At 48.5% G+C, this 12955-nt stretch overlaps 1 protein-coding gene across 2 annotated transcripts; it reads left to right on the top strand.

Annotated features, from left to right (window-relative positions):
* The first annotated feature begins 3152 nt into the window (after positions 1 to 3152).
* On the top strand, positions 3153 to 6054 carry LOC125528758 (Quinone reductase family protein). Of its 2 annotated transcripts, none has more exons than XM_087517349.1 (3): positions 3153 to 3302; positions 3436 to 4040; positions 5495 to 6054. In XM_087517349.1, the coding sequence occupies exons 2-3, from the start codon at positions 3508 to 3510 to the stop codon at positions 5721 to 5723; spliced, it is 762 nt and encodes a 253-aa protein (XP_087373475.1). In that variant the 5' UTR covers positions 3153 to 3302; positions 3436 to 3507; the 3' UTR covers positions 5724 to 6054. The 2 variants fall into 2 exon arrangements, with proteins under 2 accessions (XP_087373475.1, XP_087373480.1); XM_087517354.1 differs by having other exon boundaries at positions 3214 to 3344.
* The last annotated feature ends 6901 nt before the right edge of the window (positions 6055 to 12955 follow it).

Genomic DNA, 12955 nt, shown 5'->3' with positions numbered 1-12955 from the left:
CTATGACTATGAGATTATGCAACTCCCGTTTACCAGAGGAACACTTTGTGTGCTACCAAACGTCACAACGTAACTGGGTGATTATAAAGGAGCTCTACAGGTGTCTCCAAAGGTACATGTTGGGTTGGCGTATTTCGAGATTAGGATTTGTCACTCCGATTGTCGGAGAGGTATCTCTGGGCCCTCTCGGTAATGCACATCACTTAAGGCTTGCAAGCATTGCAACTAATGAGTTAGTTGCGGGATGATGTATTACAGAACGAGTAAAGAGACTTGCCGGTAACGAGATTGAACTAGGTATTCGAATACCGACGATCGAATCTCGGGCAAGTAACATACCGATGACAAAGGGAACAACGTATGTTGTTATGCGGTCTGACCGATAAAGATCTTCGTAGAATATGTAGGAGACAATATGAGCATCCAGGTTCCGCTATTGGTTATTGACCGGAGACGTGTCTCGGTCATGTCTACATTGTTCTCGAACCCGTAGGGTCCGCACGCTTAAGGTTACGATGACAGTTATATTATGAGTTTATGCATTTTGATGTACCGAAGTTTGTTCGGAGTCCCGGATGTGATCACGGACATGACGAGGAGTCTCGAAATGGTCGAGACATAAAGATTGATATATTGGAAGCCTATATTTTGGATATCGGAAGTGTTCCGGGTGAAATCGGGATTTTACCGGAGTACCGGGAGGTTACCGGAACCCCCCGGGAGGTACATGGGCCTTAATGGGCCTTAGTGGAAGAAGAGGAGAGGCGGCCAGGGCTGGGCCGCGCGCCCCTCCCCCCTAGTCCGAATAGGACAAGGAGAGAGGTGGCCGGCGCCCCCTTCCTTCTCTCTCTCTCTTTTCCCACCTCGCGAATCCTATTCCAACTAGGATTGGGGGAGAAGTCCTACTCCCGAAGGGAGTAGGACTCCTCCTGGCGCGCCCTATGATGGCCGGCCGGCCTTCCCCCTTGGTCCTTTATTACGGAGGCAGGGGCACCCCAGAGAGACACAAGTTGATCCACGTGATCATACTCTTAGCCGTGTGTGGTGCCCCCTTCCACCATAGTCCTCGATAATATTGTAGCGGTGCTTAGGCGAAGCCCTGCGACGGTAGTGCATCAAGATCGTCACCACGCCGTCGTGATGACGGAACTCTTCCCCGACACTTTGCTGGATCGGAGTCCGGGGATCGTCATCGAGCTGAACGTGTGCTAGAACTCGGAGGTGCCGTAGTTTCGGTGCTTGATCGGTCGGGCCGTGGAGACGTACGACTACATCAACCAAACGCTTCCGTTGTCGATCTACAAGGGTACGTAGATCACACTCTCCCCTCGTTGCTATGCATCACCATGATCTTGCGTGTGCGTAGGAAATTTTTTGAAATTACTACGTTCCCCAACAGCTGCCACCCAGGCAGCACCACCGGACGAAGCCAACCCACCACTGCCACCTCCGCAGAACAGGGCTGCCGCCAGAGCCTAGGCGTGCCGCGCCGGCAGAAGCTCCGCGGACAAGATCCTGTCAGGGGAAGGGAGAGGGGGTCGCGCCGCCCAAGTCGATGCCGCTGCGCTCGCCAGATCTGGGTCGCCCGGACCTCCCTAACGCCCGCGCTGCACCTCCGTGCGCAGTCGAGCTGCGCCGTAGCACGCTCTCCAGGTGCAGACGCCCCGCCCACCGTGAACCCTCCAGGCGCTAGATCCGCGTGCTTCCGCACCGCGACCTAGGCGCCAGAACCATCCCGCAGCGCGACCTGCGCGCCAGAGCCACCCTGCACCGCGTCGTCGACTTGCCACCCCGCCATCTTGTCGTGCTGCCTCGAGCGATGCGTCCCCATGAACTCTAGCAGAGGCCAACAGCCCACGCCACGAAGCCCGGAAACGGAGGTGGAAAGGGCCCCACCGCCGCCAGGCCGCGCGGGCTTTGCCTGGTGACCCATGCCGGCGGCGGCGAGGCGAGAGTAGCCGGAGGTGAGGAACTGGCGGCGGCTAGGGTTTACTCCTGGGCCGCCTGTGGGAGCGACACGGGAGTCGGGGTCGCTGTCCGAAGGAAGATTGCTTAGCTACAAAAGTTAAAAGTAGACTTAACTCATGACTGAAGAACGGCTCAGCAACGCGCGCGTGACACACTAGTACTACTAGAAGGACGCCCGTGCGTTGCAACAGGGCCACATTAACTTTAAGAGTTCAATATTAATATTCTCATACATATCAAGTGACGCACACACACTCTCTCCCTCCCTCTTCCTCACTCTCTCTCCCCCTCTCCCTCTCTCTCTAATACACACATATCCATCTTATTGGGTACGGGACCATAATCCATCTATTTCACACACACGCTAGTGCATAACAATATGGATTATGTGTATTATATTTGCCACCATAACCGAGGGAATTAATTTCATGTAAATCGGCCAGCCACAGCTCCAAGAATACGCGGAGGAGGTGGCCCGGGTCGGCGTCGGCGCCGTCCGGCACGGGCCACGGGCCCGCTTCCAAGTGCGTTTGCGTGCCGGCCACCCACGCCGGGTCCTTCAAGTGTCATTTCCACCACACCAACTCCCAGGGCCAGGGAAGCCGCCCTTCTTCGCCCCCTTCACCCGCCGCGGCCAACGCGGTGCCGTGGCACCCGACCTCGCCGTTCTCGTCCTCCGGCACCGTCGCGACCCAATGATGCAGCCCAATCATCGGTCTCGAGAATTAAGAACGCACGACAACGGAAAGGGAATGGAAAATTATATACATGTCATAAGAAAGGGAGTTTACTTACTGCTCCCTCGGTGTATTGTTTCCTTTATTTGAAGATTGACTACCATCCATGAGTTAAGGTAAGGTTAATGTGGTTGAGCGATTTTTTCTGAAAATCAATTATTTGTTCTTTAATTAATGTGATTGAGTGATTTAAGGTAAGGTTAATTAATTAAGATTTGATCTTTAGAGATTGTTCATGATTGATTCTACATTACTAAATAACTTGCGTTAGTATGGAAAGTTCTGATCTGTTCTGATTTCTTTTGTTGTATGAGAGGATGACGTGAAAATAAACCGACGAAGTGAGGGAGGGCACAAAAAAATCTAGAAAAAAATCAACGAAGATGAGAGAAGGTATCCAAAAAACCATAAAAGGTGGGAAAAAAAAACCTGAAAGCTACCAACTGCTCATTAGAAGTAGAGATCTTTTGATCGAACGCCCCGCTTCCTCTTCTTTGTCGCTTCCTGGCTGGCATTTGGCATCCGCACTCGCACACTACTTACAGTCTTCTTCTCCTGTCACACTCCACCTGACCACCTCCCTAGGAGAATTCCGAGGTCTCGTCTCCGCAGTTCGCATTCCTGATTTTGCAATCGCGTGCATGTTCTTCGTCCAGATCCGCTATTCACTCGTTGGAGCCATTATTTGCGGGAGGTGTTGCTGAATTGCCGCTTCTTTGATTTGATGCAGGTTTGTTGGTCCTATTTGGAGTTGAATTTTCATCGAGGGTTGACTTGACTGGTGGTATACCCGGTGCCGGAGATGGGCAAGGGCGGCGGCTGCGTCCCCAGCAAGAAGCACCAGCCGCCGGCCACCACCGTCGCCGCCGCGCCCTCGTCGTCGTCAGCCACCGCGGTCCCGCGGGACGCGCCCGAGGAGGCCCTGGACGCACCCACCGGGGAGTCGAGGCGGACGCTGCGGCTGTACATCGTGTTCTACTCGATGTACGGGCACGTGGAGGCGCTGGCGCGTCACGCGGCAGCGGGAGCGGGTGCGGTGGAGGGGGTGGAGGTCGTCCTGCGGCGGGTGCCGGAGACTCTCTCGCCGGAGGTGCTGGAGAAGATGCAGGCGCCATCCAAGGACCCCACCGTCCCGGTCATCTCAGCGCCGGCCGACCTGGAGGAAGCCGACGGGGTGCTGTTCGGGTTCCCGACCAGGTACGGCGCCATGGCCGCGCAGATGAAGGCATTCTTTGACTCCACAGGCTCCCTCTGGGAGAAGCAGAGGCTCGCCGGGAAGCCCGCCGGATTCTTCGTCAGCACCGGCACCCAGGGCGGCGGCCAGGAGACCACTGCGTAAGCATCTTACCACCTCTTCTACAGGGATGAATTAATCTGTCAATTATTTCATCTTTATGGTGGTGTTCGTTATTATGCACTGGAAAATGGTATTGATATATGATTCTTTGATTTGGACAATATCGGAACACTTCCCTCTCCCGGACCCCTGTCTATTTGAATTATATAGCGGACAAGAGAAATGTCACATATATTTCTAGCCTTCTAGGTGTTGCACTGAACCTTGAGGATACATAAACATATTCTTTAGGATCAGTGCATTGTGAGCAACTTTTTATTTTGCTGGTGTTTTCACGACTTCATTGGTTGCGAATCTGGAGACATCAGCATGCACTGTCTCTGCAATAAGTCAGGCAGGTCATGAATAAGGCGGGCATGGATGTCTTTTACGTGTGTGTGTGTTGGTTTAACATCATATCTACTTTAAATCATTCCATTGCCTGAATTTTCAGCATGATGCACCCAGTATATAATTTGCCCTTGCACTCATGTTCAACACTAACTGGGCAAGGAATCAGACTGAATGGGGTGGTCGTGGTAGGGGTGTTTCAAATGAACCATGATGCCTTGAGAATTTTCACGTAAATCGTCCTTAAGGGTATCACAAGCAAGTTAATTTCACAAACTGACATAATGCATATGATGGTGATGTTACAGATCGTTCGGTAGCTACAATATATGGAAATGGGATGCTTTACTGAGAGCTATTCAAGTTGCTGATGCACTATTTTCTTCATTACTAATGATCATGGCTCTGTACCGTGTGACTATTAATAACAGAGATAGCATGGCCGTGGATCATTACTTCTAGGCTTGTACCGGATCAGAGAATCTGTTGTACCACCGCTCAACCTGGTTTGTGTGGTTCAGTCCTAAGCACGAGCTGTCAAATCTGCAATCGGCTGGCTGTGAGGAGCACGGATTATATATAGTATTCGTAAACTCCTGCGATAATTGCGGACATTTGAAATGCAAATTTCAACTCACTAATTTAGCTGCACTGCTCCTCTACCCAATCTGTCTTGAGTGTGACATGCTACAGAAAAAATCAAATAGCATTTACTGTCTTCTTTTTCACTTAAAAGTTCAAACTGACTGCACTATTTTTGATCCAATGCGTGTCTAGCATGAGAGGTGATGGCAAAAATCAAATAGCATTCACTCTCTTGTCTTTTGCAAATAAAGAATACACTGGTTTTATCTTTCTTGATTCCAAAATAAACATTGCCTTATCATATCATTTTGGTATGTTTGTGCTCTCGCGATAAGCAAAAGTTCAATCTGCCAATTATGCCCATACTTGTCAATAGATTTTTATAACAGCTAGTTACTCACTATGAATTGCTTCTGTACTCTTCTCATGCTTTCTGATTATGTTGGTTTTCAGTCCGTGCCTTTGCTTTGCTGGCCTGTCACTGACCGGCCATATATGATTTGGTTGTTCACTGCAGTTGGACGGCAATCACCCAGCTGGTGCACCACGGGATGCTGTTTGTTCCCATCGGCTACACCTTTGGCTCAGGCATGTTTAACATGGACGACATCAGAGGGGGCAGCCCCTATGGAGCTGGAGTTCTTGCTGGTGACGGTAGCAGGCAGCCCAGCGAGGCGGAACTTGCCCTCGCCGAGCACCAGGGCAAGTACATGGCCGCCTTCGTCAAGAAGCTCGGCCAGGCCTGATTCTGAGCCAGCAGATGAACCGTCCTTTCAACCCGTAAGCAGCCAGTCAGCGACCATCCATTATACTGTTGATCAGCCATTGTTTCCTCTTCAGCACCGCCTGTTCCTATTGTCCCTACATGTGCGCAGCTTTTGCTCTTAGATTGATTGTTGGAATAGTCATATAATCACGTCGAGGTTTCTTTGTACATTTGTTGACATAAATGATGTGTATTGTCCATTTGTAAAATAAGCCCCCATCTGGAACCCGTGAGCTTTTCTGGATTGCTGTGAGCAATGAACTGTTTGATGTAAAGATTCATGCATTTCAATCAGATGCTACACCGAATAACATCATCTGCCAAAAGATTTGCTGTGCAAAGCGTCATGCAACTTTGTTTTCTGAACTTAAGTTTCCGTGTTGCTTTGTTTTTCGTATGAAGAGCGTTTGTTTTTACTCACTCCGTTTCTAAATATTTATCTTTCTAGAGATTTCAACAAGTGACTACATACGAAGCAAAGTGAGTGAATCTACACTCTTAAATATGTCTACATACATCCATATGTTGTAGTCCATTTGAAATGTCTAGAAAGACAAATATTTAGGAATGGCGGGAGTATTTATTTTGCTTGGTCACTTTTTTCATTGAATATTTACATCCCTGAAAGGTGAAAAAAATTCCCAAATTCATGCAGAAATAGAACCTTCTTTATGAACATTACTAGAACACATCGTGGTCTACAATGATACTATTATTTTTAGATCATCTGGGATCGCCATTCCCTGTTCCATTAAACGTAATAGGTCTCAGACAACGCAGACCACACCCGCTCCTCCAAATTCTTACAAGGTCAGAATGACCCCAACTCCAGGGAAGTTCAGTTTTAACTCAGGCGCAAGAGCCTCACTACATTGCTCGCACGCAGGCAAGCTGAAATGATTACAACATTTGCAAGTTTTGGCCCGCCCACTGGATTGAGGGAAGATCCACGTCTGAGATCGCCCCGCTCATCTTCGTGCTTGTCCCTGGGTGTCGCCGCATGTCCAGTACCGTCCAGGAGGGCCTCCACCTGCGTTCCTGGGTCCAGGTCCAGGATATCCAAGGAGCGCTAGGTCCCGTTGCCATGGTTAAATACATTGACCTCTGGCGGTGTCTGCGCCACATCGGCCTCTAGATGCGCCTGATACCTTATGTTAGCGTTGGACCAGCTCGATCACATGCTCATCTAGTTCATGCTATTAGGCGCTCTTCTTTGGCGCTTGTGAAGACCCACACCGGAAGTTGACCTGGAAGCTATGGGCACCACTGTGCATCAAGTTCTTCCTCTACCTGACTATGCAGGACTGTTGTTGGTCGGTAGATGCCTTGCTCGCCACGGCCTCCCTGACGAGACTACCTACGCCCTATGTGATCAAGAACCCGAGACCGTGCAACACCTGCTAGCGGGCTGCTCTTTCTCTAGAAGTTTGGCACGAGATTCTAGGATGGGCGAGGTCAACGGCTGACTTACCGTATGGCGGCATGGCCTTCCAGTCTTGGTGGGTGCATCCTGTGATCACGCATCTATGTCTACTCGCAAGGGATTGGCCCCCCTCATCATCCTCACCGCATGATGGCTATGAAAACACCGCAACGGCTGCATCTTCGACAAGGATCAACCATTGGCCTCTCATATCTCCGGTACCATCAAAGATGAGGCGCCCCTATGGGCTAAGGCTGGCGTCACCAGGATCAAGAACATCATCTCCGAGAGTTAGCTTGTGTTATAATGGGGTTTGAGCAACCCCCTATTTGTTTGCTCCTCCACTCGCTACCATGCCTATATGTGCACATGGCTAAGTGAGCGGATGTAATCTCGTGTTGTCACTCCCCTTCTATCAATGAAAAGATACACAACCTCATGTAGGGTAGAGACCTTATGTGGCCCAATCTTCACGAACTAGAGGTGGCTTTGAGAAGGAACGCGAGGGACAAATATGGTAAATCATAAGGGAAACGCTATTGGACAATATCCACACCAAGTACTCATCAAATCACAAGAAATACATGGGATACATCAAGATCAAAGAACAACAAGGGAAATAAAGATACAAGGGTAGTTCAATCAAATCTCTATGAGAGATGGGTCATGAATTCCATGGAGGAATCTTCCCCTAAGGGGTCTTGGTAACCATGATTGTTTCTTCTCCTAAGAGGCCAACATAGACGGTTCTTCTCATAGGAGGAATCCCACAAGGGGTGATACATGAGCTAAGCTCTATTTGGTTTCTATTCTTAGCTAACCCTAGTAATAAGGATGGGGAGGAGTATATATAGTCCGAGGCATGAAAGGGTAAGTGAGCAGGGGATACAAGGCCCAAAAGCCAGATCCGCGTGCAGGCATTCCGGACGGTCAGAGCATTAGCCGGATGATCTGGGTTGCAACTTGGACGGTCCAGCTACGGGCAAAACCTTCTGTTCGTGTATCCGGACGTCCGGCTAGGTGACCGGATTGTCCGGCCATTGCCCGCATGATCCGGCTTGGTGCCTGGATGTTTGGTTTCAGGGCAGCAGCTGCTCCGTCTTCTCCTTCTTCCGTCTCTGCTTCCACACACCCCTTGCGGATGGTGTATGCGTACTCTTGTGCTTGCACTCCTCCTCCTCGTTCGTGAAGCTCCACTCAAACCTATACATGCACGATGGAGGGTCAAGTAGTATACCATCCTCAAAGGGGACAAGAAGACATGTATAAAGGAGGAGATTCACCTTTATATGTTTGAAGTAGATGTTGCACCTGACTCTTGGAAATGGAGCTCTTGACATGGTGATATGCTCTGCATCACAACCTTTGCGTATTCGCGAAAAAATGAAATTGATTACACAGGGGGAGGGGGGAGGTTGTTAGCCTCTCAGCACCTATCGGGTTCTTTTGCATAGATACTCTAGGGAAGCATAGCCACCATGCCCTCAATTTTCAGTTGTGGCAAATCATGTAGGTACCTTCAGCATCTTCTTGCATACCCTCATTCTGTATACAGAGCCAAGGGTGCCCTGAGCTTGCCCACCAAATGTTTTTTTGCCGGTGCTTGCCCACCAAATGTTGTACAAATCTATCCACCATCACACATTCCTGCCCTTTGAAATCACCTCCCAAGCATTTAGATTTCTCACCACCAGGCGCTAGACATGTTTAACCAAGCCACTTGATAAAACATTTGGTGCTGTACCGTGTGACTATTAATAACAGAGATAGCATGGCCATGGATCATTACTTCTAGGCTTGTACCGGATCAGAGAATCTGTTGTACCACCGCTCAACCTGGTTTGTGTGGTTCAGTCCTAAGCACGAGCTGTCAAATCTGCAATCGGCTGGCTGTGAGGAGCACGGATTATATATAGTATTCGTAAACTCCTGCGATAATTGCGGACATTTGAAATGCAAATTTCAACTCACTAATTTAGCTGCACTGCTCCTCTACCCAATCTGTCTTGAGTGTGACATGCTACAGAAAAAATCAAATAGCATTTACTGTCTTCTTTTTCACTTAAAAGTTCAAACTGAATGCACTATTTTTGATCCAATGCGTGTCTAGCATGAGAGGTGATGGCAAAAATCAAATAGCATTCACTCTCTTGTCTTTTGCAAATAAAGAATACACTGGTTTTATCTTTCTTGATTCCAAAATAAACATTGCCTTATCATATCATTTTGGTATGTTTGTGCTCTCGCGATAAGCAAAAGTTCAATCTGCCAATTATGCCCATACTTGTCAATAGATTTTTATAACAGCTAGTTACTCACTATGAATTGCTTCTGTACTCTTCTCATGCTTTCTGATTATGTTGGTTTTCAGTCCGTGCCTTTGCTTTGCTGGCCTGTCACTGACCGGCCATATATGATTTGGTTGTTCACTGCAGTTGGACGGCAATCACCCAGCTGGTGCACCACGGGATGCTGTTTGTTCCCATCGGCTACACCTTTGGCTCAGGCATGTTTAACATGGACGACATCAGAGGGGGCAGCCCCTATGGAGCTGGAGTTCTTGCTGGTGATGGTAGCAGGCAGCCCAGCGAGGCGGAACTTGCCCTCGCCGAGCACCAGGGCAAGTACATGGCCGCCTTCGTCAAGAAGCTCGGCCAGGCCTGATTCTGAGCCAGCAGATGAACCGTCCTTTCAACCCGTAAGCAGCCAGTCAGCGACCATCCATTATACTGTTGATCAGCCATTGTTTCCTCTTCAGCACCGCCTGTTCCTATTGTCCCTACATGTGCGTAGCTTTTGCTCTTAGATTGATTGTTGGAATAGTCATATAATCACGTCGAGGTTTCTTTGTACATTTGTTGACATAAATGATGTGTATTGTCCATTTGTAAAATAAGCCCCCATCTGGAACCCATGAGCTTTTCTGGATTGCTGTGAGCAATGAACTGTTTGATGTAAAGATTCATGCATTTCAATCAGATGCTACACCGAATAACATCATCTGCCAAAAGATTTGCTGTGCAAAGCGTCATGCAACTTTGTTTTCTGAACTTAAGTTTCTGTGTTGCTTTGTTTTTCGTATGAAGAGCGTTTGTTTTTACTCACTCCGTTTCTAAATATTTATCTTTCTAGAGATTTCAACAAGTGACTACATACGAAGCAAAGTGAGTGAATCTACACTCTTAAATATGTCTACATACATCCATATGTTGTAGTCCATTTGAAATGTCTAGAAAGACAAATATTTAGGAATGGCGGGAGTATTTATTTTGCTTGGTCACTTTTTCCATTGAATATTTACATCCCTGAAAGGTGAAAAAAATTCCCAAATTCATGCAGAAATAGAACCTTCTTTATGAACATTACTAGAACACATCGTGGTCTACAATGATACTATTATTTTTAGATCATCTGGGATCGCCATTCCCTGTTCCATTAAACGTAATAGGTCTCAGACAACGCAGACCACACCCGCTCCTCCAAATTCTTACAAGGTCAGAATGACCCCAACTCCAGGGAAGTTCAGTTTTAACTCAGGCGCAAGAGCCTCACCACATTGCTCGCACGCAGGCAAGCTGAAATGATTACAACATTTGCAAGTTTTGGCCCGCCCATTGGATTGAGGGAAGATCCACGTCTGAGATCGCCCCGCTCATCTTCGTGCTTGTCCCTGGGTGTCGCCGCATGTCCAGTACCGTCCAGGAGGGCCTCCACCTGCGTTCCTGGGTCCAGGTCCAGGATATCCAAGGAGCGATAGGTCCCGTTGCCATGGTTAAATACATTGACCTCTGGCGGTGTCTGCGCCACATCGGCCTCTAGATGCGCCTGATACCTTATGTTAGCGTTGGACCAGCTCGATCACATGCTCATCTAGTTCATGCTATTAGGCGCTCTTCTTTGGCGCTTGTGAAGACCCACACCGGAAGTTGACCTGGAAGCTATGGGCACCACTGTGCATCAAGTTCTTCCTCTACCTGACTATGCAGGACTGTTGTTGGTCGGTAGATGCCTTGCTCGCCACGGCCTCCCTGACGAGACTACCTACGCCCTATGTGATCAAGAACCCGAGACCGTGCAACACCTGCTAGCGGGCTGCTCTTTCTCTAGAAGTTTGGCACGAGATTCTAGGATGGGCGAGGTCAACGGCTGACTTACCGTATGGCGGCATGGCCTTCCAGTCTTGGTGGGTGCATCCTGTGATCACGCATCTATGTCTACTCGCAAGGGATTGGCCCCCCTCATCATCCTCACCGCATGATGGCTATGAAAACACCGCAACGGCTGCATCTTCGACAAGGATCAACCATTGGCCTCTCATATCTCCGGTACCATCAAAGATGAGGCGCCCCTATGGGCTAAGGCTGGCGTCACCAGGATCAAGAACATCATCTCCGAGAGTTAGCTTGTGTTATAATGGGGTTTGAGCAACCCCCTATTTGTTTGCTCCTCCACTCGCTACCATGCCTATATGTGCACATGGCTAAGTGAGCGGATGTAATCTCGTGTTGTCACTCCCCTTCTATCAATGAAAAGATACACAACCTCATGTAGGGTAGAGACCTTATGTGGCCCAATCTTCACGAACTAGAGGTGGCTTTGAGAAGGAACGCGAGGGACAAATATGGTAAATCATAAGGGAAACGCTATTGGACAATATCCACACCAAGTACTCATCAAATCACAAGAAATACATGGGATACATCAAGATCAAAGAACAACAAGGGAAATAAAGATACAAGGGTAGTTCAATCAAATCTCTATGAGAGATGGGTCATGAATTCCATGGAGGAATCTTCCCCTAAGGGGTCTTGGTAACCATGATTGTTTCTTCTCCTAAGAGGCCAACATAGACGGTTCTTCTCATAGGAGGAATCCCACAAGGGGTGATACATGAGCTAAGCTCTATTTGGTTTCTATTCTTAGCTAACCCTAGTAATAAGGATGGGGAGGAGTATATATAGTCTGAGGCATGAAAGGGTAAGTGAGCAGGGGATACAAGGCCCAAAAGCCAGATCCGCGTGCAGGCATTCCGGACGGTCAGAGCATTAGCCGGATGATCTGGGTTGCAACTTGGACGGTCCAGCTACGGGCAAAACCTTCTGTTCGTGTATCCGGACGTTCGGCTAGGTGCCCGGATTGTCCGGCCATTGCCCGCATGATCCGGCTTGGTGCCTGGATGTTTGGTTTCAGGGCAGCAGCTGCTCCGTCTTCTCCTTCTTCCGTCTCTGCTTCCACACACCCCTTGCGGATGGTGTATGCGTACTCTTGTGCTTGCACTCCTCCTCCTCGTTCGTGAAGCTCCACTCAAACCTATACATGCACGATGGAGGGTCAAGTAGTATACCATCCTCAAAGGGGACAAGAAGACATGTATAAAGGAGGAGATTCACCTTTATATGTTTGAAGTAGATGTTGCACCTGACTCTTGGAAATGGAGCTCTTGACATGGTGATATGCTCTGCATCACAACCTTTGCGTATTCGCGAAAAAATGAAATTGATTACACAGGGGAGGGGGGAGGTTGTTAGCCTCTCAGCACCTATCGGGTTCTTTTGCATAGATACTCTAGGGAAGCATAGCCACCATGCCCTCAATTTTCAGTTGTGGCAAATCATGTAGGTACCTCAATTTTCAGTTGTGACAATGATAATGAAGTTTCTATCTCTGATGCTGAAACTCAGTCTGGAAATGAACACTCACCTAGTGATAATGAAAAATATAATGTCAATGTTCATGAAAATACTCAACCAAATAATAAAGAACTAGACAATATGTTGAGATAGAACCAC

The sequence above is a fragment of the Triticum urartu genome, chromosome 1A (genome assembly GCF_056163025.1).
Source record: "Triticum urartu cultivar PI428250 chromosome 1A, HENAU_Tu73, whole genome shotgun sequence".
In the NCBI taxonomy this organism is placed as follows: domain Eukaryota; kingdom Viridiplantae; phylum Streptophyta; class Magnoliopsida; order Poales; family Poaceae; genus Triticum; species Triticum urartu.
This window is presented reverse-complemented; position numbering and strand designations above follow the sequence as displayed.